The 27,525-nt window shown below is 41.7% G+C and overlaps 4 protein-coding genes across 10 annotated transcripts in view; 2 read left to right on the forward strand and 2 right to left on the reverse strand.

Annotated features, from left to right (window-relative positions):
- The window catches only part of CENPP (centromere protein P), a 161,202-nt gene extending 155,129 nt beyond the window's left edge, over window positions 1-6,073 (reverse strand). Inside the window, exons 1-4 of one of the 5 annotated variants that reach the window (XM_087744690.1) lie at window positions 5,402-5,846; window positions 3,272-3,423; window positions 2,295-2,452; window positions 1,849-1,937 (exon numbers count right to left, since the gene is read on the reverse strand). In XM_087744690.1, coding sequence (XP_087600816.1) covers window positions 1,849-1,937; window positions 2,295-2,452; window positions 3,272-3,405 — 381 coding nt within the window. In that variant the 5' untranslated portion in view covers window positions 3,406-3,423; window positions 5,402-5,846. Of the gene's footprint in view, window positions 1-1,848; window positions 1,938-2,294; window positions 2,453-3,271; window positions 3,424-5,401; window positions 5,850-5,948 lie in introns of those variants that run through there. The other 4 variants (XM_087744691.1, XM_009476718.2, XM_087744693.1 and 1 more) reach the window with 4 other exon arrangements.
- Window positions 6,060-22,183, forward strand: NOL8 (nucleolar protein 8). 3 transcript variants are annotated; one of them, XM_087744679.1, is made up of 18 exons: window positions 6,060-6,200; window positions 6,623-6,806; window positions 6,975-7,037; window positions 8,019-8,097; window positions 8,393-8,540; window positions 9,465-9,533; window positions 9,852-11,591; window positions 11,876-11,992; window positions 13,235-13,354; window positions 13,698-13,779; window positions 14,620-14,764; window positions 16,303-16,386; window positions 17,123-17,400; window positions 19,330-19,456; window positions 19,899-19,969; window positions 20,986-21,068; window positions 21,392-21,473; window positions 22,099-22,183. In XM_087744679.1, exons 2-17 carry the CDS (start codon window positions 6,668-6,670, stop codon window positions 21,443-21,445), a joined length of 3,399 nt encoding a protein of 1,132 aa, XP_087600805.1. In that variant the 5' UTR covers window positions 6,060-6,200; window positions 6,623-6,667; the 3' UTR covers window positions 21,446-21,473; window positions 22,099-22,183. The 3 variants fall into 3 exon arrangements, with proteins under 3 accessions (XP_087600805.1, XP_087600804.1, XP_087600806.1); XM_087744678.1 differs by lacking the exon at window positions 22,099-22,183 and having other exon boundaries at window positions 21,392-22,036; XM_087744680.1 differs by lacking the exons at window positions 19,899-19,969; window positions 20,986-21,068; window positions 21,392-21,473; window positions 22,099-22,183 and adding an exon at window positions 18,284-18,343 and having other exon boundaries at window positions 19,330-19,457.
- Window positions 22,084-24,001, reverse strand: LOC104022957 (G2/M phase-specific E3 ubiquitin-protein ligase-like). The gene is made up of 5 exons (XM_087744247.1): window positions 23,896-24,001; window positions 22,999-23,126; window positions 22,806-22,912; window positions 22,474-22,587; window positions 22,084-22,321 (listed from the first exon to the last, which is right to left on the reverse strand). The coding sequence occupies exons 1-5, from the start codon at window positions 23,999-24,001 to the stop codon at window positions 22,084-22,086; spliced, it is 693 nt and encodes a 230-aa protein (XP_087600373.1).
- On the forward strand, window positions 23,813-27,525 carry LOC148050166 (uncharacterized). The gene is made up of 9 exons (XM_087744682.1): window positions 23,813-24,042; window positions 24,376-24,467; window positions 24,557-24,658; window positions 24,940-25,064; window positions 25,299-25,464; window positions 25,551-25,657; window positions 25,876-25,989; window positions 26,142-26,260; window positions 26,445-27,525. Exons 1-9 carry the CDS (start codon window positions 24,000-24,002, stop codon window positions 27,515-27,517), a joined length of 1,941 nt encoding a protein of 646 aa, XP_087600808.1. The 5' UTR covers window positions 23,813-23,999; the 3' UTR covers window positions 27,518-27,525.

The raw sequence follows: 27,525 nt of genomic DNA on the forward strand, positions 1-27,525 counted from the left end.
TCGTATAAATTACAAAATTGTATATCTTAAAAACACAATCCTTAATCTTGAATTTTTGAACTACTTAATTCTCTCAAAATCTATTTGATTTAAACAGTTCTAACAAAAGGAAAATATAGAACTGTACACAATGGTTGTATTTTACAACTCTAGCCAAACCATTACATTATGCTTTGTACAACAGCTAAAACACATTAACATTTAATCAAATGCAAAAACTTTAATAACATTCAAGCTCATATACAAGCACAAAAACTGAGTAAAGGAACACAAATTAGTCTGTGTTTGAAACAGTAAGTGTATTTCTTGACTTGGGTATGGAACACCAAAAATAAAAAACAAAACCTGTATATTATGGCACAATTAAAAACTGTACTTTTCATTGGTGTATGCTTAACCAATTTACCATTTTCCACGACATGTCCACAACCCACACCATAAAACATTGGCAATTCAAAGTTTATTAACTTGAGGTAAATTGATACATTGTCTGCATTCCATATTAAATTGTAAGTTACAGGTGCCATGTACTTTTACTAAAAAAAATTAATTAATGTAAAAAATGAACTCAAAATTGTATTTTTTTTTTCAACTGAAGTGTTTTTTTTTTAAAATATACACACTTGGTATTCTATATATCACTTACTCTAGGGTATTTCATCAGCACTGTAGGACAAGTTTTAGGCAGTATGCACAGGAGTGCTGTCATCTAGTGGTGCACTGGATTTAAGCATCACCAAAGCAGCTACAAATAAACTTGACATCCAGTTACTCACCCGAGCTCCACTAACACTAAAAGAATCATTCTGCAGGAGCATACAGGTGAGAAAACAACATTAATCTAACCAAGTCGCAGGACTGATGCAAGCCATTTCCATGCTCAAAGCTAAATGCAGTTTTATACGAGCAAGTGGTAAAATGGTATCACTAGGACCACAAGTTTCAAGTCATGCATGGACTTAAGAGGTTGCAGCTGAACTCCTGCAGTTTCAAATTATGCAATCCACATGTGACTATCTAGATACTCATTTCCTAAATTCATAATATGGCTTTTCTTAAGATTAGGAAGGACATCTTTACATAGCTAGGCATTTTTAATACTATCAGGTCCAAACACATTCTATTTAAAAAATACCTTTAAAGCTGACCTGAAAATCAAATTTTCTTGAGGAGGAAATTCCCTGATGTCAAAAATACTATTACAAATTGAGGCAGCAGCTTGTTTTCCACTGCTTATCATTTTGAATTCTGTGCTAAGAATAGATTCTTATGAAAGAGCTTCCTTGCAAAAAATCTGCCATCATTAGTGTAACTTCTGTGCAGTTCCGTGATGTAATGGCTAGTCACACTAGCCAAGCGAATAGAAATATAACCAAAGCAAAAAAAAAAAAAACAACAAAAAACAACCAACCCCCCGCAATTGTTCAAGTTTGTAGTGTTTTAACTTTTCCTCAGTTTCCTCAAGAGAGGCAAGATTCAGAATTTTGCAGTCTCCAGAACAAGGTAACTGACCATAGGAGAACACAAGAATTTCATAACTGACTGTTGAACCTGACCTTCAGAACTATTTTGCTTGGATGTGCATGCAATTCAAAAGTTGGGTCCAGCTGTTATAGAGTGAAAACAACCCACTGAGGCTTAGATTAAGGAGACTCAGGCAATCAAAATGACAAAATATCAGTTGAAGGTTTCAGCTGGAAAAGGAAGTATTGATATTTGTCCATTTGATGTTTTGTTTGTTTGCTTGGTTGTTTTTGGTTTGTGGGGGTTTTTTGTTTGTTTTTTTTTGTTGGTGGTGGTGGGGTTTTTTTTGTTTGTTTGTTTTTTAAAACATATATTGATCCTTACCTGCATTTCAAGAAGCTGGAATTCCAATTGAAAAGACAGGGAGTGGCAATTCCCTGATAATCTGTGCTTCCGCACTGTTCTGTTTCTAGCTGTTATAAAATAAAGTTAACAAAATATTTGATTGTAATTCTATTCAACAATTATTGCATTTCTTTCATTAGTCATATTTAAAGTACCAACTCATAGCATCCATCATATAAAGAAGTCAAGTTAAATGTTAAAAAAACCCCAAACAACTAACTTCACAGCAGTCTTTCACTTTGCCACTATGCAAAGTACTATACTTACTCAGAAGCTATTTCGTCAATAAAGAAATTTCTATTGTATTTCAAAATAATTGCCTTGCTGCTAACATTGAAAGTAGAATTACAACACGCATTTGCAAATGTAACGAACTGCAACAGTATGCTCAGTATAGCACCAGTAAAGAGCATAAAAATGCTTACTTTGTTCCACTGTTTTCTTGGAATGACTTGTGAACTGAATACCAGTAAATTTCATTAAAAATGAGAGATCTGTTTCTAGACTTTCAAGTTGAGCTTTCAGGTCTGATGGAGATTCATGTCCTTTAGATCCTCCCTGAAATTCTCTTTGGAATGATTTTCTAGAATTGAAAAAGAGAAAATAAATGAAATCAAAAGGGCAAAAGACAGAGACATAAGAACATGTTTTGTCACATCAATACAGGAATACCATTAAATGAAAGGCATTTGTAACGTGATCTGATGATTTTCAGACCAAGATCAGTTTTCAGTGAGTCAAATTTCAGTTGGATCGTATTATTAGGAACAGTAAACTGTTCTAACTTACATATATACTTTATGTTCACTGCCGGGTAGACGTAGCCTTTATTATAAGTCTTGAGATGTAAGTATCCATTTTGAGGAACACAGAACAAAAATGCGCTATGTCTTTACTCATCTAAACGACTTATTTTATCTACGGAGTGTACATTTACTATAGAATATCAGTTAAATAATGTAAATAAAAAGCCCTAACATGGCACTTCATTAGCATATAACTAGCCACACCTGTACATGTCCCCAATCCCTCCCCCCCCCTTTTTTTTTTTTAAAGTAAATGTGCACTGAGCCATTTCACAGTGCATAATGGAAAACATAGCCTTTGCAGTCAATAACTTTGCAGGCCCTGCACAATAACATACCTGATATCATGCTCTGACCACTATGAGACTGCCTTTTGAAAAAAAGCAAACAAAATCCTAAAAACCCCACAAACTACCAACAAAAGGCAGTAAAAAGAGATCAACTATTTATTATTTGTAATCTTTTACCATATATAGCCCATGTCCTAAACAGAATCACTGTAAAAATAAGGGAAGTCATAACATAGAGGCAAAAGCTTATCCTAAACAATTTTGACAAAGAAACACTATTAATCCAACATGTGAAAAAGGCCGTACATTGACATTAATATCTCATCAGAAAAAAAGGTGGATTCTTGTTGGCTATCTTCATACTTTTCAGCCAATAGTTTAATTTCTTCTTCCAGTGACTGGATTTCATCTTCATAAACTTGACAAATGCTGTTGTCCATTTCTCAGAATCAATGTTACTAGATAAAACAAAATAAGTATACTTCTTAGGCGAAATAAAAAAATAATTAAATAAATTTTAAAAATAAATTATTTTTATCCAAGGAATTAATTTAAGAAATGTAAATATAACATTAGGCAACTTTTTGTCCTACCCCTCTACTTAAAATGAGACAGTTCTATTATATTTTATGGCTTTTGAAAACTGAAGAATTGGTATGTACAATTTTTAAGTATTGCAGGTAGGTTTGGCAAGTATAATAATTTATACCTCCGTAAAGAATTCTAGAGTGTCAAACACTCCTGTTTCCTACAGAAGATTAATCTAACATATAAACCTTGACCCTCAGCAGCCAAATTTGACAGGAATTCTGCCACCAACTTGAAAACAGAATTAGGCTTGCAGTAAAACTCTGCTCTTAATACAACAGTACTATGTCATCAATGTAACTCCTACTTAAACCCTAGAAAGTCCACTTAGAAAGACACTGATCTGCAAGTAGACATTACAAGAGCATTGAAAAGCTGCTTTTTCCATAACTCTGAATGCAACAGAGCTTCCTAAGACACTTGTAACTCACTCTGCTAAAAGCATCATGAAGACGAAAGATTCTACTTCCAGTGAATACAGGAAGCTCCTACATATCAGCAAGAATGTGACAAAGAACAAATTTCTGATTTACATAAAAGAAAAAAGAAAAGAAAAAAGTTTTCTCCAAAATAGATAGTAGCTTTGTTGCATTAGTTCCTCAAAGATTTAATCCATTGAGTCCAAATGCAATTATTAAACCAATTTTAAGACACAGATCCCTGCATAGCCTCCAAATACAGAAGTTAAATCAGGAATCTAATGTAGTCAAAGGCTTCCTTTAAGAGTCTTCTTAATTAATCATTATTTCATTCAGGAGCATATCTAGGTGCTTTACATTTGCTGTAATAGAACAACAAGCTGTTCTGCAGAGAGAAAACAAGCCTAATCAAATACAGAAACCAAATCCAGCTTTGACAATTCACCTAACAATCCACCTGATCAAATGAGGCACAGCTGTTCCTACTAACACCACAGCATAATCTGCCTTTCAAGTAAACAGCAGTAGAGAGACACAAAGAAACAACCATGTTTCACAAGTAATTCAAAATAAACAAATATCAATTTTAAGAAAAAAAAAAAATCTCACATTCAGTCTAGACACGACACATTCAAAGGACTGTGGAGAACATTCTGCAGCTTAATACTGATGTATTAATACTTTCAACCAGGAACAAAAAAATAAATCTACTTTTATGTGTGTTTTTAAACAACCCCTACTGTAGTTGCAAGATTTACACTAACATGGTTCAATAAAAAGGGATGAGGGGGAAATAGGATTTTGTTGGTTTATTTCACAAGAAACAGCATCTGAATAACACATATAAGAAAATAACATTCAAAACATGTTTTGCATTAAAAACTTATTCAGTGAATAAAGAAAGTACATGCAATTAAAGAATTGCCGAGTTTGTGCCTAGTTGTGACTCCCTCTGAAACTTTAAAGCAATCTTATGCAATGTATGACAAAAAAGAAGATGAATGCGGAAAAGAAACAGAAGTTCTCCAACTTTTAATGCATCCTATTAGTGGTTTTATTTGGTGGTTTAACTGGATACATTGAAGAAAGTTTTGGTCATAATAAAGAGTACATTGGGAAAAAGAAAACATAGCCAGAACTTTACCCTAAGTTGTTAGCTAATTCCTCTTTTAACAGCTGGCTGTTTTGAAAACAGTAACAGAACACATATACTGCTTACAGCTATTTTAACTCAAGTGATTTTACTAGACTGCAGAAGACCCAAGACTAGTTATAACTTCAAAGAACATTATCTCCAGAAAAAAATACCCGTACATACTTTTAATTAAATAAAACATAATGATAATTTCTTCTCACTCCAAGCGTACAAACACACGTGTATACATATATACTTGTGCGTTAAAGGTAAGTATTTCACATTTCTACGTACCTACCCATGTACACCCCTAAGCATTTGCTCTTATGCTGCTACAGCAAGACCTGGGAAGAGCATTGAAGAGTTTGTGAGAAACCGGCTGGTAGGGTTCCGTGTTTCGTTGCTTTGCTTCTCGCCTTCAAACCTCACAAGGTAACGGCTGGAAAGCACCACTCGTCAGACGAGCCGGTGCCGTCCCAGCCCGCCCCAAGACGCGGGCTGAGGCTCACAGGTGCCAGACGCGGCCCCGGAGGCACAAGACAGGCCCAAGGAGAGCAGTCCGCGGCCTCCTTCACCCCCCACAGAGCCGTCGCTGAGGAGAGGAGAGAGGCTGCCCTGCCCGCCCCTCCGCCACCGCTGCGCCCCTTCGAACTGCGCGCCCAACCAGCCCGCCGCGGGCCTGGGCGCTACCACCGCTACTGCCCGAGCAGGGGGCGCCGGCCGCGCCTTCATTCCCCCGCGCGAAGCAACAGAATTGCTTGAAGGGAAGCTCCCGAGGTCATTATTCGAGATGAACAGCAAAGGAGTTATTTTGATAGCTGTTTATTTTTTTTTTTTTTACCTCATGTCTTGCGGAAAATCCCCCCACCTTTCTTCCTAGTTAGTTACGCCCAAACCTTCCGCGGTCACAAGACCTAATCCGTGTGTCTCCATCACACTTGACCGGCCGGAAGCAGAAACCCGAAAGACAGCAGAAGGCAATCGGAATCCAACGGCCCCAGGAGGCGGAACCCTTTTTTCCGAGAGAGTTCTAGGAAGGGATGCGAGGGGGGAGATAAATTGCGTGGCGCTACGGGGCTCGCACATGGCGGCGGTGAGGGAGAGTGGCAGTGTCTTCGCAGGGGTGGCGGTTCCCGGGGTCCTCGGCATCTTTTGGGAGGCGGGAGTTGAGGCTGAGGGCGGCTTACCCCCCGCCTCCCTTAGAAAATCATGAGACAGATTATATTGCTAAGAGCTGTTTACACTTATTGTCATGTACCCAGTCATATTCTTCAAGCTTTAAAAAAACAACAACCACCAAGCCCAACACCTAAACCCTGGTTACTTATAGCAATGCAGTATTTACTGGTGCTGGGCTGGAGCAGACGTGTAACCTAGCGCAAAGCAAAGGAGTACTCTTCTCAAAAGGTTATTCGTGGAGGACTTGTGATGGAACTATTTGTCCCTAATTTGGTGTTATGACTGCATTACTACCTATAATGTAAGCGTTAGTGAACTATTATTATCTTCTTACAGAAAAACAGCGTGTGCGTTACAGGTGTGACAGCTTGACTCTTCAACATGGAGAAGAAACAAGTTTCAAAACGCTTATATGTTGGAGGACTTGGCCATACGGTTTCTAAGGCTGAACTGCAGGAAAGATTTGGCAGGTTTGGGCATGTTTTGGATGCAGAGATTATTACCAGAAAAGATGATCAGGGTAAGAGTTTTGCATCATCCTTTAAAAGTGAGTTATTTTTTAGTTTGTAGCGTGAAATGGATTTTTTTGCTTCAGAGAGACTTTATTTTCAGGAAATAACTTAATTTTCAGTTTTAAGGGAAAAACTGAAATTGTACAGAAATTAACTGAATGTTTATCATTGAGCAGGGAACCCTATGAAAACTTTTGCTTACATCACTGTCAGCATTTCTGATGCAGATCTTAGAAAGTGTAAGTACATTTTTTTTTAAAGTAATTTATGATTTTGAGCCAAGTTGCATTACTGATAATTCATCTAATGTTGTCAAATCAGGATGTGGTCAAGATAGACCCTGTTTCATTCTGTTGTCATATTCATTCCATTTTCTTTAAGCTGCAGTTTTGTGGAAGCTGCTTTACTGGAGTTTTCAGTAAGTAGATGTAAGCAGATTAAAAATATTCCTTGTGACTGAAATAGGCCATTTATGGGTTTATTCTAACCCTTTTATGAAAAGTATAGGAAATGTGCTTCAAACACTTTCGTCAGGTCCATAAAACATTAGAAGTGACTTGATGTGAGAGGAAACCCGGAAGGAGAGTTTATGTAAAGCTTACTTCTGTTAAAGCAATTTTACAAATCCCAGAATAGTTGGATTACAAAACTACTGGCAGGGTTATAAAACCACATGTGTAATATGTAGCAGCAAAATGGCAGGTGAAGATACCTGAACCCAAAGAGAGGGATTGGTAATGTGCGCTTTTATCTAGGGAATGTTGCCGCTAGGAATAGGAAAGCTGTTTGAGAGCGACTAAAAGCTAACCCAGCCCTTGATACTTCCTTAAGTTCTAAGTACAACACTTTTTTTATCTTTGGTTTTCAGTACTCCTTAACTGTATTTTTCAAAGTACAGAAGTTAAGTAAAGAAGAGCTTGTCTGACAGTAGTATGGAAACTTCAGGGTACACATATCTGAATTTTCAGGCTTGTATTTGAACTGAACCATACAGACTGGAATGACTCTTTTTGAAGTCAGAACTTTAATTTTTGATATAGACCTTCTTGTGTAAGATTAGGGTATTAGACCTTTCATATACAACCTTAAATCAGGTGAATAATGGAGTATAAGATCATGCTAAAGAAACTTCAAACTGTCATAGAAGGAGGTATAGTTAAGACTAAAGTGTATTTTTTTTAATGTAGAAAGTACTCATTTCCCATCTCCTTGTTTTACAGGCATGTCAATTTTAAATAAAACAAAATGGAAAGGGGGGACACTGCAAATTGAGTTGGCCAAAGAAAGCTTTTTGCACAGGTAAAAATCAATTAAAAAAAAATATATGTTGTTGCTAAAGTTACCCTTTTTCTGTTTATCTGATAACATTATGGCTGTGCTTTCATCTGCTATGCTCTTATTCTTTCTAGTTTTTATTGAGATTGGTGGACTGTTGATGCATGCGACGTTTTGCATCATTATTCCATTGAAAGTAGCAGCTATGTTAATTCCTTAAGTAGTGAATGGTTACTGTTCTGTGGGAGAGAGTCACTGCCAGCTATAATTTAGCACACAGGCAGACCTTTTTTCATATGTGATGTACTTTTTGGTACAGGCTTTCCATGGAGAGGGAGGAAGCAAAGCTGCAGAAGGAAAAGCCACAGAGAAAGGACAAAACGTGTCTGTTAGAATCACTGAAAAAGGCTGGAGTTGTAGACTTTCACATGAAAGCAGTACCGGGCACAGAGGTGCCAGACCATAAGGTATGGTAAGGTAGATGTATAGAGAATTAAAACAAAACAAAAACCAGAATTGGGCACAAGCTTTATTACATCTAAATTTATGTCAAATCTCTACGCTTTATGTAAAGAAATGGTTATTAAGTGTGACAGCCCAACTTGTGAAAAGTAGTCTAAAGAAATACCTTATGTGTAGACATGTACAATGCTCCTGTCGTTCTTTGTAGTGACTGGAAATAATCTTGATCATACTGTCCTCTTTTGTCGTGTTAAGTTAGTAAATGCTTTATTACTTGTTTATGTTGGGAATATCTTCATGTCACCTTTAAAAGCGTGTAAAGAGAATGTGTGTCTTTGGTGGCTGGATTGTCAGGAACTAATCTCTGTGCTTCAGCACATTCAGGATCAGGGTCTACACATGCTTGCTTACAAAAGTAAGACTTAGAATAAAATCACTGACCATGCAAATTTAGGCAAGAAAAATTATATTTACTGTAAAGTTTTCAAAATTATTTGCTAAGCACAGAATGTTTTTGGAGGGTGATGGGGGGCATTTTTAATTTTTTAGTGGGAAAGGAGAAAAGGGCAAAATAACAGTGATCGTGTCTGTATAGTTACCACTGTTAATTCATAAACCAGAAGCCTTATATTAAAAATAGTACTTGTAAAGTAAAAAAATTCAGTTCTTTATTGTCACTCTTTATTTGCAGGTTGTAGAAATTTGGGTTTTTTGGTTGGTTGGTTTTGGTTTGGGTTTTTTTTGAGAAGGAAACTGGCTAAGTTGCACAGTGCGAATATATCTCACTTAAGAGAGTAAACAAAAAAAGAATTAGTCACAGATGGTTCTTTATTAGTGTTTCTGTTATCAAAGAATATACGTCTTGTTTTATTCCAGGGTTACTTCCATTGCTTTATTGTTTAATACTGATTATTTTTCTTTTCTTTTAGAAATGGGTTGTTGGTAAATTCGGCAGAGTCTTGCCTATCCTGCACCTTAGGAGTCAACAAAAAAATAAAATATCCTTTTCCTATTGGTTGGGCATAGGCTCAATTCCCTTCTTTCTTTCATCATATGGGGTAATATTTGCTTAACGGTCTTAATATTGACTGCTATGTCATACTTGATATACTGAATCCCCTAAGTAAATCTTGCAGTAAGTTTATGTGATCTGAATAATTTTTTTAGACTGCAAGTAAGTTGCTTAAAGGCTTATGGTCATAACATTAAAAAGGACTCTTCGTTGTCCTTTCATGCAGAATTTAGCCTGTTCATAAAGACTGGAAGTCTGTTTGCTGAAAGAATCATGTTGTTTTAATTCCTTAACTTGGACTAACATTGTGAAATATGACCCATCAAAATATTGCCATAACCTTAGAAAGCTGGAGCCAGACTTGACACATGTAGTTCCTATATCCAAGCTTACTTGGCACTTGGAAGAGAGAGATGACAGCATAAACAAGAAGCGGCAGGGAGAGTTCCCTGTAACTAAGAAGCCACCTAAAAAACTGAGGCAACTGGGCAGTGAGGCTCTTAATGGAGCAGTAGTTCTCTCTTCTGGGTGCCAGTCATGTTCAAAAAACACAAGCTCATCACAGCTAGATCAGAGATCAAAATCCAAATCCAGTGAGAAGTCTAAATTGCCTCCATCAAGCAGTCTTAATAGTAAAATATCAGGGAGAGGTTTATTACCAGATAAAAGTGATGTTTCTGGAGTTACAGCTCAAAATAATGTGAGTGTTTCTGATAGTGACATTGATTCTGAAGAGGAAATCAGAGCAATGGTAAAGAAAGAGACAGAAATACAGAAAGCTGAAAATGTCGAGACTGAAAGTGACCACGTGGAAATTGTTGGGGCTAATTTTGAATTAAAGTGCAGTAGTCACTGGTCCTTAAGTAATCCAGACACCATGAAGAAAGCTGTCACAAGAAGTTGTAGAGAGAAAGAGACACTGGAATACGATAATGGTTATGATTCAGCAGATACAGATGAAATTATTGCTGAAAGTAAAACCCCAGATCTATGTAGCAGGAAAACTGTAATTTTAGAAGATCCTAAACAGGTGAACGTGGAAAATGAAGAAATACTAACTAACAAAAAATGTGATTTGGTAAATGACTCCTCACTGAAAACTCGAAATTTAAAAGAAGAATACATTGAAAGAAAAGGGAAAATGAAAAAATCCAAAATTGCTGCCTTGCAGAGTACAGCAGTTAACAGTACAGCAAAGACAAGTGATAGTGAAAGCTCTTATTCGGAGTCTGAGAAAGGGGAGTCTGAAATCAATTCTGATTATGAATCCATGATGCAAAACTGTTATCGCTTAGACCTTACATTAGACGACTTAAAAGCATTAGCTATTGAAAACACTGGGACACCAGTAGAAGAATCAGACAGTACACAGAGTTCTAGTCAGTGCAGTGTTGAAGAAAATTCTAAGGGTAATGTTGTAAATAAAACAAAACTTTCTAAATTTCACCCTGCAGTTAAAAAACAATGTATCTGTCCTGAAGATGTAGTTGCTGCGATTTTAGCAGGGGAGGAGAATGTTGATGAAGAAAGCTCCAAGGGACAAAATAAGTTGCGTTTGAAATATCAGCCCTTCAGAGGAATGGGATCCCTTTGTGAAAGAGAGTTAACTAAGGACAGCACTGGTTTAAAGAAGAGGTCTGTGATGATGAGTGTCAGTTCTTTGCAAGAAGACCAAAATTCAGAACATGGACATGCTGTTCCTAGTGCTGATCAGAGCGAAGATGAGAGCAGTGACATGGATGGTAATGCTGCGGCGTCACAGAAACATGTTAAACAACAACTGAAAAGCCCAAAACTGCTTTCAAAAAAATTGAAGAGGGATGTAAGCAATAAAAATCCAGAATGTGAAGCTAATAAATGTGAGAATGGGAAGACAAGGCTTCTGGAAAATAAGGAGCTTTGTCTTCATGCTACTGCTTCAAAGGAACCTAATACAAAAAAGAAACAGTTGCAGGATAACCAGAGGAGGCTGGCAGCTCTGGAAGAGAGACAGAAAGAGAGAGAATTACAGAAGAAACTCATTCAAGGAGCTCTTTCAAATCTGGTAATTACAACCTCTCTCTGAATAGTATGCAGTAAAAGAAAAAGGGAAATTAATAGATGTGGTTTAAGATGTTTTAAAATCATATTCTGGAATTTCTGATTACATTGCCAGTTTTCTTTTAAGTGTATACAAAATGATGCATACCTAATTCCTGGAATGTCTCTAGAGTTGCAAGAGGAATAGTAGATTCCTCTTTTCATGTCATGGAAATGTCTTTTAGATGTTTATGTATGACTGCAGCAAGTATTTGGTATGTTTGACTTGACAGTTTCACTCTTGCATAGGATAGCCAGCCAGCAGGCAAGCATAAACACATCATATTCAATTCAGATGTGGAAAGTGAAGCTGAAGTAGATGAGATATTGAAGAAAGATGCGAGTTTGGGAAATCTGCATGAAGAAGTAAGTGTTACTGGGAAAAAGTCCAGTATTCTGTAAGGTAATTCCGTATCACTGTGACTATGCCTTTTATTCTGAAGACTATTCTTCATAGTGAAGTGACAGAAAAAAGTAGGTAAGGTTTGAATTAATATGAATGATTCTTCTTTTTTTGCTAACATGAAATAGGTTTCAAAGAACTTAACCATGCATCTGATAAAGCTGGAGAACTTGCAGAATTTGTAAGGAGATTGAGATTTGTATAAAAGATATTCTAACTTTGATTAAAAGAAAAAGAACGTTTAAGTTACAGGGCTTAAGCATAATTAGTTTTGAAATTTCACTGCTTTTAGTCAAAGGAAGGGGAAGAGGTTTGACTTAAGTAGTATAGAAGGACTCTTTGCTCTTTCCAACACTGTGGACAAAGAATCCGTATTAATGCAGTGTCTTGTTTTTAAAGTGATGTTAGGGTCCAAAGAAGTTGTGTGGGACTTGCTCTTTACCCCTTACCTAATTGAGACCTTGTTTAGCAGATTCCTCGGGATGTTACTGCCATACTTTCAGCACAATTAAGTACTTTTTTTCTGGAATAAAACTTCTTTGTGATTCTTTAGAATCACATTTTTTAGTCACATCTCTGCTAAAGCTTTAAAGCATTGGTTTTTTTCTTTTGTTGGGTTTGTTGGGTTTTTTCTTCTCACTATTAAAACCTTCTTTTCTCACTTTTCCTCACATTTAGCACTTTTTAAACATTTATCTCTCTTACCCTGTATTTAGAATTCCTGCCCTGTATTTTTCCTTTTCTTTAAAAGAGCTTCTAATTCTATGGAAAATTGTTTTGAAGCCATGGAGTGCTTACCTTTTGTAATCATTGATATTTATCAACTGACTTAAACTATGTCCTAGAGTTTATACCATAAATGAGGCTTTTTCAGAAATGGTATAATCAGACATTGGTATTTTAAAATTGATCTCCCTTGACATAATCAGAAAAATTTTGTTTTATGCCTAACTCTCTCATATTACAAAACATGAGTTACCCTTTACATGGGTATTTTGCCTATGCTAAAATTTAATAGTCATAACTGCAAAACAGAATTGTACAAATAAGATTTGAAGCGCATGGATCAACAAGTGAGCTGGTTATTCTAGAAATCCACTTTTTCAGATAAACTGGAAAGCACGTGAACAAAGTTAATACTGATTTATTTTCTCAAACTTGCGTAAACGGCTGTTTTTTCTGTGTTTTCTTTTTGTTTAACAAAGGATGAATCTGCTCCTAAAACTTCAGGCAGACTGTTTGAAAGCAGTGAGGATGAGCAAGATGATACAGATAATGAGAGATTCAAAATTAAACCCCAGTTTGAAGGCAAAGCTGGTGAAAAAGTGAGTGAACCCATTACTGTAATTTAGTTTTCTTCCAAGTCTCCATAACACCACTTCAGAAGAACGTAACATGTAGGTTTGCATGCTTGCTGAATATGATTTTGCAAACTTGCAATAGAATTCTCTTAAATAGAGGAAACAGGAGCCAGGGAGGAAGCAATGTGTGTAGGGGAGCGGGAGGAGTTTCTCTGATGTTGTCATCTTTGAATACAAAGAAATTTCTGGAAGAGGCATCAATAGCTAAAGGTTATTAATATGTTCCCATAATTCTAATAAAAAATGTTACTGAATGTTGATGATTTTCTTCTCCAGTGCTTAATAGGATCTATTTCATTTTGTTTAGCTCTTGAAATTGCAATCACGATTTGGCACAGATGAAAGATTTCGCATGGATGCTCGATTCCTTGAAAGTGACAGTGAAGAAGGTGGTAAACCTGCTCATATTTCCTGGTTAATGACAGTAATAAAGCTCTATCATGGAGCCTTAATTTTGGATGCTTGAAGCAACTTATGGACTACTTTTGCTTCTTTGGTGATTCCTTCAAGAAAATAACACAACTCCGTTGTGGCTGTACTTAGTATATGTTGGTAGCTGTGTTTTCTTAAATGTATAGATTGCAAAAGTATTTGTAATAGCTGAATGAAACATACTTGGTTGATAAATTGACATTTGAAAATATTTTTTTAATACAGGATGAGTGGTGACTTATTAAAATAAACTTTTTGACCATTACATTCATTGAAACTGTTTGTTTTGTAATCATCCTGCAGACCACAGCTGATTTGGCAGCCTTGGAAAGGAAGATTATTTTTTTTTAAACAGCAGAAGGCAGAAAAGCTGAAAAAAGCAAAATTTTTTAAATATTTCTCCCCCATGTAACTGAAAGTGTTAACCTAGCGTTCAAGATTCAGAATTTGGTTCTGAAACTTACATTTTTGCCTAGTTCTGCCTACTTCCTTTGTTGTTTTAATGTGATCTTCTGTACAGCATCTGTCAGTGGCATAGTAGTTGCACAGTTTTGTGATGCAAGCAGGGAACAGGTTAAATAACAGATTTGATTTTCACATGAAATAGATGGCCATGACATTTCTAATCAAAGATTTTCTATGGTGCAAGGAAGAAAGCCTCTAAGTAGCTTTAAAATAAAGGAAGTGATGTGTTGATAGGTATGAGCTCTTCTAGTACTATAGTAATGTTACGTATCAAATATTACAGTCTTACTCAGGTCATAGCGAGGGAAAAAAATTATTTATTTTTCTCTTAGCAGAGACAAACATCTTGAAGGCAGATGAGGAAGAAGAACTTGCTGCGGAGAAAAAGAAAAATCTGCGAATCCTGGGAAACCTCTTGAATGTCAACCTGGAACACCCTAAGCCAACTAAAACAGCCACAAGTGCAAAGAAATTCAAGTATGAATCATCCATTATCAGAAAAGAAGGAATTTTAGGAAAGCTTAATTTTTGCCAGTGTTTCACAACTAAAATTTCTGCCTGGGTGACTGAGAAAAGTATTTCCTTCTCTGTTGCATGCATTTGAAGTCAAGCCTTTAATGCAGTTTCCCAGCTTGAGTGTCCCAATAGATTATACAGCTGGTAATTATCATTATTTTGGGGAAAAAATTATTGAATGCCTGCTTGAGTTTCTTCTAGTAGATTTTTCATTATTGGATTTTTGGTTATGAAAATTAATATTTTAATAAGTCCTTGCCTATGTAAGATAGATTTCTGTTCTCTGTGGAGAGAAATTTAAGTTGGCTAAACAAAGAACATGTGAGTTGGGCAGTAGGTCAGTAAGGACTCTTAACTTCCATAGCAGTTAATAAGGTTATTGTTTTCTCTGGCCTACAGGTGATTAGCATCGAACTTCTTTTTCAGTGGAGAATTTTTTTTTTTTCATTTACCTGTATTTCTGCTTTTGAGAAATTTCTTCATTAGATTAGGAATTTGTTACATGTTGCTGTTGGGCATGCTCTAACCTTTGTTAGAGGATGATGAGATAGATTTGGAAATGTACTATTGGAAGTACTGTGACATATAACTATGCACTTTTACAGAAATTAGTCTGTGGACTGAATTGGTGGAAGTTAGTATTGTTAAGGGTAATGCAGTAGTGTGCAGTTTTTACCGACAGTCACTATTGGAGCTGCATCAGTTGACTGCTGACTGCTAAATACCATTGTGACTGCTGCACAATCATATTTAATTCTATGACTTCTGTACAAATTTTCATGTATTTTCTAAAGACTAAGCAGAGGAGGAAATAATCTATGCAACCGCAGAGGTCATCTTAGGAAAGTTTTGTGAATGACAGTGTTCTCTGATACCCAGGTAATGATATAGTATGTAGCCATTTAAAAGCAGTTAATTTATGCTGTAAGCATTAATTGAGGGAAAGGAGGGGAAATAAGTGATTAACTTCTTGCGTTGCCATAAGGCAGCGTGGGCTTTGGTACACTAGTATTGGGGTCAATCTAAACCTTAGACTGCTTTAGCTGAAAGTCCCCAAAATGTTTAAATTTTGAAAGGTGGGCGTAATGGTTTTTTGGGTTTGGTGTTTCCCCCCACCCCTTGGACTATTTGAATTTATGCAATATTTGGTACTAGAAGAAATAGATGTAGATAGATATATCAATAAGGATGGCTATATTGATATAGCTCCTCAAAAGATCAACGGGTGCAGGTATAAACTTACTGCATAATGCACACAACTTGAGGTCTGTGTTTTATATGAAATATTACAATTTGATTAAAGCCACTTCTGTTTATAATTTTTCCTGACCCGGACACTGACTAGCAGGTACTTTCTAAATGCCAATTAGGTTTTGGATTGATTTGGAGATTTTTTGGTAAAGAAGTCAATGTGAATTTGAATCTGACTGTAAAGGTTTAGGGTAGGTTTCAGCTGAGCATTTAGAATGTCTCATGGTTTTTCTTTTCTATTTTTATAGAGATATTAATGCCCTCCGCTATGATCCCACAAGACAGGACCATGCAATTTTTGAAAGGAAACCAAGTGCTATGGAAAAAGAGAGGTAATATCACAGCTTGGTAACTATAAATGTGATGTTTCTTCCCATGGAAAGATGGCCATAGCAGAAGACTGAGTTTGAAACTATGCAGACTGCTCTGTTTTTTCTTTAGTTCTCTCTGCTATTGCTAAAATCAAGGTATAATAAGAATTGTGACCACTAAAAACACCATGTAATGTCATTTTTTTCTTTCTAATCCATCTACTCTCTGCATGCCAATTTCTGTCTGTCTTTCTCACCTTCAGGCTATCCCTTTGCTTCCAGTCATGGACTTTAGATTTGCAAAGCTGTGAGAAAAAAATATTAGCTCTTAACATTTCTTTTGCCAGAAAAGAAATCTATCCTAAATATCTTAATTTATATGCTATCACATATTAAGTGAAAAGTCAGGATGCAGTTAATTACAAAGTAGACTTGTTCCTGCCTTTAGAGTCAAACCTCAGGTGTTTCCCCACAGCTTACCCTCAAAGGGTGGATAAATTGCGGGAGGTCAAAAGAAATGGGTCAGAAGTCTAAACCAAAAGGATAGTCATGCTACCTTATAAACTTATTTCTGGCAATGGGAATAGGAAATATCCAAAAAAACCAAAACCAAAATCCCAAACCTTAAAACTGAACTACTCATTAATGTGCTTAGATGAGTTTAGGAAGACATTAATATCAGGGTTGCCTTTTAGGGAACCTTTCTTTTAAAAAAAATTATGTGCTGTGTTACTATTCTTTAACAATCTTATTTCAGTAAAGCTAAAAGGAAGAAGAAGAGGGAAGAGAGTGAGAAACTGCCTGAAGTGTCTAAAGAAATGTATTATGATATTGCTGTTGATTTAAAAGAATTGTTTGGATCTTCAAAGAGAAAATCAGAAAAAAATGAAGAAATACCCTGGGACAAAGATGATGCAGAGGACTCTACCCCACCTGGCGATTTGGGACCTAACCTTGGGACTAACGTAGCTCAGGAGTCTAGTGGTTTCACATTTTCCTTCTTTGGAGACATGGAGGAGTCAGGCATAAAAGAAGGTAACAGCAGAACATATCTAATAGTACAATTTCTAATGAGTAGCTTATGTCAGGCACTGTAGAGTTACATAGTGCATAGAAATTCAGAATCCAGGGGATTTTCAGAGGCAAAAGCAAGTAATTATGCAAAATCATTATGATCTTCTCTTATATTTGCCAAGATTCTTGTAGTTTAATCACAGTTAGTTCATGCTCGCATCCCAGGAATTTTGAAAGGGATGTTTTGAGAAGGACCTATTATTTAATTGTTTTTTGAACAGTGATGGAAAAACTTGTCATCCACTAAATTTCTCAAATAAACAGGGAAAAAGGTGATACAAATGTCAAATCAGGTTTCATATAAACCAACAAGATTTTAAATAAGATGTGTGTTAATTAACATAGTATTATGAGCAAAAGAAAATTTTAGAGTTGACCCCAAGATCCAAGAACATTTTATTATGTACTTAGTTTTATTGTACTTTTAGAAAATTGAAACTGAATTACACATGATTATTAGTTTGTCCTAACCTAAGATAAAATCAAATGTTATGTAATCAAGAAGAAAAAATCTGAAATCAAGTCACTTATTAAGTAGTAATGTAGGAAACAGACTGTGTGAAGTTAACTGAAATACAAAAAAAAAAACACAACAAAAAACAAAAAAAAAAAACAAACAAAAACCCCAAACCCCCACATTTCTGCTGACTTCAGAAAGTATTCAGTGTTTTCTGAATGCATAATATTGGTTTCAGAATATGTAAGAGATCTCTAGAACAAAGTGGAAAATACCTGAGCAGATACGTAGTTCAGAGTTGACAAAGTTCTTTCCACCGAGACCCATGCTTAAGTACTGTGTCTTATATTTGCTATTATGAATAATTATTTGTTTATATTGCATAAGAATCCTCTTTGGTGGCAACAGGGCCACTGTGCTCGCTGCTGTATTGACACAAACGAAAAGGTAAGTCTCTCTCCATTGCACATACCTCAGTTTCTTAGGTGATTTTTGTGATGGTTTTTTTTGTTGTTGTTGTTGCTTTTGTTTAACCTGACTTGACATCATGTGTGTCATGTGGAAACCATGAAGGAAGAACATGTGGATAGTCTTTTTTTTTGAGCACAAACTATAGGTGTTTTGTGGACAATTTCAACCTGCAAATGCTCACTTTTTCCAAAGAAGAATTTTCTGATCTTTCTCTTGAATAAAATACTGTTTGTGTTTCATAGTCTGGTTACTGTTGGGTTTGGAAACTGTTCTATAGTGCCAGAGAGAGGCAGTACAGGAGCTGTTTTCTCTATTCTGATCATCCAGACAAGTACTGTGCTTATACACTAAAAGAAAAGGGTATCATAGGTTTGTAACCTCAGTCCTTTTGGCTAGGTGAAGTAGTAAGGGCTCAGGTACGTGTTTAAGTTACCATGTGTAAACTGGGCTTCTGGCAACTGGCTGCGTATGCTATAGGCAGGAGTACATACATGAAAATAACATAGCTTGAGCACACAGAAAGAATAAGCTAAAGCATTATGAGTTTCTTTGCAAAGGAACTTATTAAGATAGTTCACAGTGAAAGGAAGCTTTTATTCCAACTTCTGCAAGCAAAAAATATGAATAGGCACAATTACTCCTAACTCAGCTGATAATGATTGTTAGGTTGGAGTGACTTGATAGAACCCTGGACCCTGACAACAAGCTTCAGAAGGACTCCTGGACTTTTTCCCTATGCTGTGATGGTACTAGTTGCGAATTTTGAGGGTGACATTTGTGACGTATGAGAAAGCAAATGAAATTCCTACCTCCCCAGAGGGTAATAGAAAACCTGGGAGGGGAGGTTTTTGTCCTTCTTAAATCTGTCTTTTCCAATTTAAGTATTTCACTCTGAAGTAGAAATTTTTACTGGCAAGTAGGAGAGTAATCTGATTTTTTTTTTTATTGTGATATTATTGCAGAGCCCTACATACTTGAAACAATAAAACCTGTAAAAGTCACATGGCAAGAAGATCCACGTTTCCAAGACAGCAGTTCTGAGGGTGATGATGAACCAGAGGCATCAGAAAGTGAAAGGGACAAAGAAATGCAAGTTATATTTGTATTTGTTGTCTACTCGGTTGTAGCAGTTTGATGCTATGAGAATATTAATAGCAGCACTCTGGTCATGGGAAACTAACATATTCATTCTACATCTCTGAACAATGGAAGTTGTCTTAGGAAACCATTCCTTGCTGCACAGAATGTAATATTCAAAGATCCCAATACCACACTTGATTTGAAGTTGAATATAAAAGTTGAGTTTCTAGTTCAATGAATGAGAACTTAACTGGGTAGTGGGTTTGGCCAAAAGTCAAATACATATTAAGTTTTCTAAAGAAATGTTTTTTTAATAGAAGGCTATATTTGGTTACTATGGAGTAATGTTATGCAACGCATACTATTTCTCTGAAGCATTAGAGCTTTAACTTGTGCTAATGGAATTTGACAGTAACTTTTATGATGCTAAAATTCCTTTGTGTTTGTCTAGGTTTTTCTCTTTACCACAGACAGAAAGTGCTAGATTTTTCTTCTTCTCCAAAGATGATGAACGACTAAGAGGTATAACAGAACTTATGCATCCCGTTTTTCTAACTCTTACTGAAATTCAATGAGAAAAAAATACTGCCTAGTTATTAATGTTTTGTAGTTAAAACACAGATGAGAGGTTGAAGAAAAAAAATCGCAAATTTCCATCATTACTTGTGGTATGAATTGTGGTAGCACATCCCATGAGAAAGTCCTGGTAAAATAAATGCTGAACAGCTATCTTGCTTTCCTGTTTTCAGATAATTGCTTAATATGTGGCTGGTCTTTTAGCTTACCAAAAAAAAAAAATCACTTGACAAGTTATCTAGACATTTTGGATCCTTTCAGGCATATATATGATCTTTAACTTTGTTCTGTGTTTCTAGTGTTATTGTTAAGAATGTTGAATATTCTTATCAGCCCCATAGGCCCACATGGTTTTTGATCCTAAATAACATCGGTTTTTTTCTTGTGAATATAACAAATTTCATAGGTAAAAAGAAACAAACAAAATAACAACAAAACAAACAAAGAAAAAAACCCACAAAAACCCTCGAACAACCCAGAGGCCACCAAAACAATTGCTTTTGATATTTTATACAATAACTGATCAGGACAGCCTTAAATAATGTTTGCTTCCTGAGACATGTTAGATAACTATAATTAAATGCATGTGTAAAAGTTATTGTGTTAATACAGTTATTGTACTGTGATCTTCCAGCTTATCTGAATAAAATTGAGCCTGTTACAGCTGAGCTCTGAATCCTTAGCAGGCATAAATTTTCTTGGGAGATGTGGTATAATGGTGCTGAGCTTTTAATGAAACAGATGCTGTTTCACTGAAATTTATTTTTCAGCATATTAAGGAAAACTGCTTCTGCCTTTCATTTTTCTTAGTACACAAGGCTGTAATACATAACATTTCTATTTGAGAGAGGAATATGAAGAATAGGCCTTCTGGCCTTATTGCTGTGTTGCTCATGAGATTTACAAACAACAGCACATTCAGAAGTGTTCAACCATATTAATTCGTTCTTTGTTTTGTGCAGAGGGCCCTAAGTTATTTTGTAGATCATTAGACCTCAGTGAAGAAAAAGATGGTTGGGAAGACAGACGTAGCTTATTGCTTGAGGTGAGTATTTAACCACTGCTACTTCGTAATTGTGGCTGAAGCTCAGCATGAGGAGCAAACATGGCTGCTTATTTGCTTAATTTGCATTGAAAATTAATTCAGGACCTTTAGAAGGGCTTGAAACTTTATAATTACCGGGGAACTAAAACTTTTTAGCATAGAAGTGTGTATAACATAATGTTCTGATGTCCAGTCAGGTAAATTACTGAATGTCTGTATTGTACAGGACTGGTTACTTTACTGCATGTAAGAGAAGTGTTGGAGACAAACAGATGAATTTAGAAACTTATCATAATATCATGTTAAAATTTAAATATTTTTAGGAATGCCGGAGGAAGCATAAGGATGCAAGAAGGAAAGTGAAAGCAAAACAATAAATCTTCCTTATCTTACTGGGCAGACACGGTTCGTGTTTCTTCTTAGAAGTCACAGAAAAATGTTACTTTCAAAATTAGAGTCTTCTAGAGATCTAATAGGAAATAATATTGGAAAAGACAGTAAAACTTTGTTTCTAAATAGGTACATGTTTATTGTGTTAAATCAATGTTTGTACTGAGGTTTGTTTTTCTCATCTATATGGTTTAAATGTGACTTGCTACTCTGAAAGACTTCTGAAAATTTGATCATGGAACAAAGACAACACAGGGTTATTTTGCTGTGTTCTCAGGCCCCAGTGCTGAACAGGGTTGAGAAAGAGAAGGTAGCTCTGTGTCTGTAAGACTATATAACCTATATACTGCCGAACATAATAGAGATCCTGTTTGACATTCATTTACACATACTTGGAATGCACTATTTCCAGAGTAAAAGTTTGCCAGAAGTTTATGAAAATACATATATAACAGGAAGACTTATGAAATGGATAGATTTCAATTTCTTCACACAGCTGACTTTTGTAATTTCTAATTGTGTCTACATTAATAAATATTAAGGACAAATATTGCTGGTGGTGCATGCTTGTTATTGAATGAATGATATTTTTACATACAGCCTCTACTTTTTATGTCCATTTCGCCTATGTGCTGCACAGTCTGCTGGAGCAGAGACACTGCCAAACGCACCGTGGGCACCCACTGGCAGGCCTTCTTGGCCCCTGGCCCCAGCCCAGGAGTACCCAGGTGCTTTGCCTCTTACCGGTGCCCAGGCCAGCACAGCTGTCGCACTCCCAGCTGGCCGTGCTGTTCCTCAAGTAGGAGCAGCGTCTGTGGGTGCCCTCGGCAGCGCAGGAGCAGCACAGGAGCAGTTGCCAGGGCCTGGGGAAGCAAACAGATTCATGGCTGTGAGGACAAAGTGACCACAGCACGGGATTGTCCGGCAGAGCTCTTGTTCTTCGTCCTTCCGCTTCGAGCCCTTGGCGAGACAGAGATCCCGTGCAGAACCCCGGGGTGCAGCTTTGGCAACTTACCCCTCTTCCTCTGCCTGCTCCCTGCCTCCTGGGCAAAGGCACTCACTGGCATCGCAGCGGCTGTGCCTCTCACTTAGTGCTGCGTATGCACGGCTCTCCTCCCATGACGGCAGTCTGATGGAGAAAGGAAAATTGGTGAGCCCCTGCTGCCCCGCAATAAGGCAGACACGGGGCGCCCCTGCTCTTTCCTCTCTGCCCTGTTTCCAGCTCCTTGCGTGAAGCTGAAGCGCAGACTCACGGGACAGCGGAGGGCCAGGACTGCTGGGGCAGGCCCTGGCACGGCACAGCGCTTGCACCCTCCTGTCTTGTGAGCCGTGCAGAAGGGCACCAACCTGAGGGGGATTCGGATCCCCATGACAAGCATTTCGGCGAGAAAGAGCTCCTTATCTCTACAGAGGGGGCACTGGAAGCAAGAAATGCCGGCGCCCGCAGCCTGTCCCTGCAGGAGAAACATAAGGAGCAGGAGTGAGGCCCTGGTGCTGCTGAGCGGCTGCCGTGCCCCGGGGGCGAGGGAACGGCTCCTACCTGGATGCAGCCCCTGTGGAACCAGGCGTGTTTGCACGCTGGGCACACCACGGTGCCATAGGACTTTCTGTCCTCCACAAGGTCGAGGCAGATGATACAGCTCGTGGAGCATTTTCGAGAGAAAGATCCTTTCAGCAACACATCACCAAAGCACTAAGGTGTTCAAGAGAAAGATGTTGGGCCGCACGCGACATGTAGGTGCCGTCCTGAGGTCCTGTGCTGTGCCCCGGCCACCCGCCGCGTCTGAGCGGACGGGATGCGTGAGCCCAGGTCAGGCTCAAAGGTCGCTTCTGTCCCCTCTACTGGGGAGCCCAGAACCGGAGGCAATACTGCAGATGCAGCCTTACCAGGGTGGCGCAGAGAGGAAGGATCACCTTCCCCGACCTGCTGGCAGCGCTCCCTGTGCCGGGGGCAGGAGCAGAGCTTTCCCTTGGCCCTGGAATCGCACTGCCTGAACAGAACCTTTCGGCCAACGGTGCCACCCTCGACGGCTGCCACACGGCGCCTGGCATTTGACTCTGCGCTTGCCGCAGGACCAGCCGCCCCGGTAAGGTGGGTGCCGAGGGCTCGCGCCCCTGCCTCGGCACTTCACAGACACCCTTGTGAGGTGGGGGTCGCCTCAGAGGGGGTGGCAGGCGGCTGACGGCGTCCCTGCCCGTGTTTGAGGCGCGCGCAGGCCAGCGGCGATGATGTCACAGTGGCCACTGTGACCCGCGGGGGCAAGCCCACAAAAAGGAGCGCTGGGCTCGGGCTGTGCATTGGCGCACCCTGGTGAGGTGAGGAGAGGTCAGGGGAGGGACGGGGCTTGCGCGGGGCTGCCCAGCGAGGAGGGGGGCCCCACACCTCGGGGCTCTGGGCCTGTGCTGCAAGCTCAGCTGCGTCTCGCTTCTCCCTCACCCGCCTCCCGCTTCTCCCTCAGAGGCAGCAGAGGAGCATTTGGAGGAGGCACCCCAGCGCTGCTGGGACAGGGACTCTCCAAACGCTCACCGTTGACGTGCGCCATGGCTGCAAGGAAGCCTGAGGCCTCCAACTCGATGGAGAAGGGTGAGAGCAAAGTCTCCCTCCCACAGCGTGGCGCGGGGGTTGTCGGGGCGGTCAGCGTGGGGCCGAGAGCGGTGGCAGGGGGAGGCAGGAGCTCCCCAACCGCCCCGGGGCAGGGCCCCTCCTTTCCTCAGCAAGCGGGGCCCAGGCCGGGCAGCGGGCACCTGCTGGGACACCCGGGCCTGCAATGCCCCCTTCCTCTCCAAGCCCTCCAGCCCTGCCCATCAGCCAGCTAGGCAGGGACAGAGCAGGCCCGTGGGGAACAGCCCTCAGGGACGCTTCCCCCGGCCCCGCGGAGGTGCTCATTCCCGGTGCCATTTGCTCTCTCCCCTCCAGCGTGCATGCTGTGTCACCGGGCACAGGCTGACCCGGATATCTGCGGGCATAAACTGCAGAAGCGAGGGCTCTGTGCCCATGTGTTTTGCCTGGTGAGTTCCGCCGGAGCTCCCTCCAGCTTTCCAACAGGCAGTCCCTGCCACACACTCCTCATCAGCTCCTCGTCTTTTCTCTTCTGCAGTATTTTGCCAACGAGCTTTTTCAGAAAGGCCGCGAGGGAGTAGGACTCCTGGGATTTCTCCCTGAGGATATTCGACGCACGATCCTGCGGGCAGCACAGAAGGTGAGGACCCGCCAAGAACAGGGAGATTTGTGGCAGGAGAGGTTTGCGGGACCTTAGCCCAGACGCCAAGAAAGAAAGCCCAGCCCTTCCAACCAGCTCTGGAGACAGAAGTCTTGCTCCCAGCAGCTCCACAGAGGCTCCAGCACAGGAGCCTCCTCCGCCAGGCGGATCTGCGCGGTGTGGCCCAGCAGCGGCCACATCCTGCGCCCTGCCCGGAGGTGTGGGGCTGGCTGCGGAGGCCCTGAGGCTGCTGCTGAAGGGGGCTGCTCTGCTCTTTCCAGCACTGCTTTGTCTGTGGCGAGAGCGGGGCCACCATCACCTGCCAGGAGACGGGCTGCGACCGCAGCTTCCATCTCCCCTGTGCCGTGGAGGGCGGATGCGTCACCCAGTTCTTTGGGCTCTACTGGTAAGGGCAGCCGGCCCTCGTGGCGGAGGCTCCTCGCCTTCAGTCCCCTTCCTGTCAGCAGCAGCCAAACAAGAAGGGAACCCACAGTGACCCTTCCCAGCGGCCGGTCACAGGCAGAGCCAGAGCCGGGCAAGCTCTGGGGCTCCTTCACACCTCCTTCCCCCTCCTAGCCGCCACCACCACGGAAGGACCCAGCACTTGTCACCTCGCCCATCCCTTTCTGCCTCCCCCCAGGTCCTTCTGCTGGGAGCACCGTCCAGAGCAGGCAGTGGAGGCGGCTCCGGAGGAGAACACCACCACCTGCCTCATCTGCCTCGACCTTGTGGAGGACAGAAAGTCCTACGGCACCATGGTGTGCCCAGCGTGCAAACACGCCTGGTTCCACAGGGGCTGCATCCAGGTAGGAGCCGTTCCCTCGCCCCCCGGGCACGGCAGCCGCTCAGCAGCACCAGGGCCTCACTCCTGCTCCTTATGTTTCTCCTGCAGGGACAGGCTGCGGGCGCTGGCATTTCTTGCTTCCAGTGCCCCCTCTGTAGAGATAAGGAGCTCTTTCTCGCCGAAATGCTTGTCATGGGGATCCGAATCCCCCTCAGGTTGGTGCCCTTCTGCACGGCTCACAAGACAGGAGGGTGCAAGCGCTGTGCCGTGCCAGGGCCTGCCCCAGCAGTCCTGGCCCTCCGCTGTCCCGTGAGTCTGCGCTTCAGCTTCACGCAAGGAGCTGGAAACAGGGCAGAGAGGAAAGAGCAGGGGCGCCCCGCGTCTGCCTTATTGCGGGGCAGCAGGGGCTCACCAATTTTCCTTTCTCCATCAGACTGCCGTCATGGGAGGAGAGCCGTACATACGCAGCACTAAGTGAGAGGCACAGCCGCTGCGATGCCAGTGAGTGCCTTTGCCCAGGAGGCAGGGAGCAGGCAGAGGAAGAGGGGTAAGTTGCCAAAGCTGCGCCCCGGGGTTCTGCACGGGATCTCTGTCTCGCCAAGGGCTCGAAGCGGAAGGACGAAGAACAAGAGCTCTGCCGGACAATCCCGTGCTGCGGTCACTTTGTCCTCACAGCCATGAATCCGTTTGCTTCCCCAGGCCCTGGCAACTGCTCCTGTGCTGCTCCTGCGCTGCCGAGGGCACCCACAGACGCTGCTCCTACTTGAGGAACAGCACGGCCAGCTGGGAGTGCGACAGCTGTGCTGGCCTGGGCAGCGGTAAGAGGCAAAGCACCTGGGTACCCCTGGGCTGGGGCCAGGGGCCAGGCAACGCCTGCCAGTGGGTGCCCGGGGTGGGCTTGGCAAAGGCCCTCTGCTCCAGGAGGGCTGGGGGCATCGCTCTGGCCTATCCTGCCCCGGGCCTGCGGGGCCGGGCCCTTGACCCTCCTGCTTCCCCTTACAGCCTCCAGTGCCAGCTCAGAGCTCGCCGGCCCCAGCACTGCCAGCCAGTCAGGATCAGCGCCTTCCCACGGCTCCCTGGCACCGGAGACCAACAGCCCCAGCACCGCCAGCCAGGCGGCATCGGGGTCCTCCTGCGGCTCCCCACCACCGCAGACCAGCAGCCCCAGCACCGCCAGCCAGGCGGCATCAGGGCAGTCTCTCGGATCTCCAGCACCGGAGAGCAGCAGCCCCGGCACTGCCAGCCAGGCACCACTGAGGTCCTCCTGTGGCTCCCCAGCACTTCAGGGCAGCAGCTGCTCCAGCCCCCCTGGGCCTGAGCGGGTGCGAGACTGCTCCCGATTACAACGTCGGGCCCAAAATCCCTACGGCCTGCCCAGAAGACGCCGTAATGGGAGCCGTGCGCCAGCACCAAGCGCTGAGAGCAGCATGCCCAGCCAGGCAGCGCTGGGGCTGTCCCACAGCTCGCTGGTACCGGACACCACCAGCCCCAGCACCGGCAGCCAGGCGGCATCAGGCTACTCCTGCAGCTCCCCAGCATCGCAAACCACCAGCCCCACCACTGGTAGCCATGCGGCACTAGGGCCGTCCCACGGCTCCCTGGCACCGGCAACCAGCATCCCCGGCAATGCGGCATCAGGGCTGTCCCACGGCTCCCCTGTGCTTCAGGACAGCAGCCGCTCCAGCCCCGCTGGGCCCGACCGCACGCGAAACCGCTCCCGGTTGAACCGTCAGGCCCAAAAGCCCTACAGCCGGCCCAGCAGATACCCTGAGAGCAGCCGCGCGCCAGCACCAAGTGCTGAGAGCAGCACCCCTAGCCAACCGTCCCACAGCTCCCCAGCACCTGAGACCTGCAGCCCCAGCACCGCCACCCAGCTGCCATCGGGGTCCTCCTGCAGCTCGCCAGTGCTCGAGAGCGGCAGACGCTCCAGCCCCCCTGGGACCGTGCGCATGCGAGACCGCTCCCGCTTGCAACGCCGGGCCCAAACCCCCTACAGCCGGCCCGGACGCTGCCGTGGGACCAGCCGTGCGCCGTCCCCGAGTGCTGGCCCTGATCCCCCTCCACCGGCACAATAAAGTTGTGA

Source organism: Nipponia nippon, unplaced genomic scaffold (genome assembly GCF_047370975.1).
Source record: "Nipponia nippon isolate SJK-2023a ecotype South Korea unplaced genomic scaffold, ASM4737097v1 scaffold_9, whole genome shotgun sequence".
Classification (NCBI taxonomy): domain Eukaryota; kingdom Metazoa; phylum Chordata; class Aves; order Pelecaniformes; family Threskiornithidae; genus Nipponia; species Nipponia nippon.

Excerpts from the sequence above, each read along its gene's own strand:
- NOL8 (XM_087744679.1), top strand. The coding sequence starts at position 6,668 with ATGGAGAAGAAACAAGTTTCAAAACGCTTATATGTTGGAGGACTTGGC. Across the intron at positions 19,457-19,898 it reads AGTGAAAGGGACAAAGAAAT|GTTTTTCTCTTTACCACAGA; the intron begins GCAAGTTATATT and ends GTGTTTGTCTAG. Across the intron at positions 19,970-20,985 it reads AGATGATGAACGACTAAGAG|AGGGCCCTAAGTTATTTTGT; the intron begins GTATAACAGAAC and ends TGTTTTGTGCAG.
- LOC148050166 (XM_087744682.1), top strand. The coding sequence starts at position 24,000 with ATGGCTGCAAGGAAGCCTGAGGCCTCCAACTCGATGGAGAAGG. Across the intron at positions 24,468-24,556 it reads GTGCCCATGTGTTTTGCCTG|TATTTTGCCAACGAGCTTTT; the intron begins GTGAGTTCCGCC and ends TCTCTTCTGCAG. Across the intron at positions 24,659-24,939 it reads TCCTGCGGGCAGCACAGAAG|CACTGCTTTGTCTGTGGCGA; the intron begins GTGAGGACCCGC and ends TGCTCTTTCCAG.
- LOC104022957 (XM_087744247.1), bottom strand. The coding sequence starts at position 24,001 with ATGGCGCACGTCAACGGTGAGCGTTTGGAGAGTCCCTGTCCCAGCAGC. Across the intron at positions 23,127-23,895 it reads GAGGGAGAAGCGGGAGGCGG|GATCTTTCTCTCGAAAATGC; the intron begins GTGAGGGAGAAG and ends TGTTGCTGAAAG. Across the intron at positions 22,322-22,473 it reads GAGCAGGCAGAGGAAGAGGG|GCCCTGGCAACTGCTCCTGT; the intron begins GTAAGTTGCCAA and ends TTGCTTCCCCAG.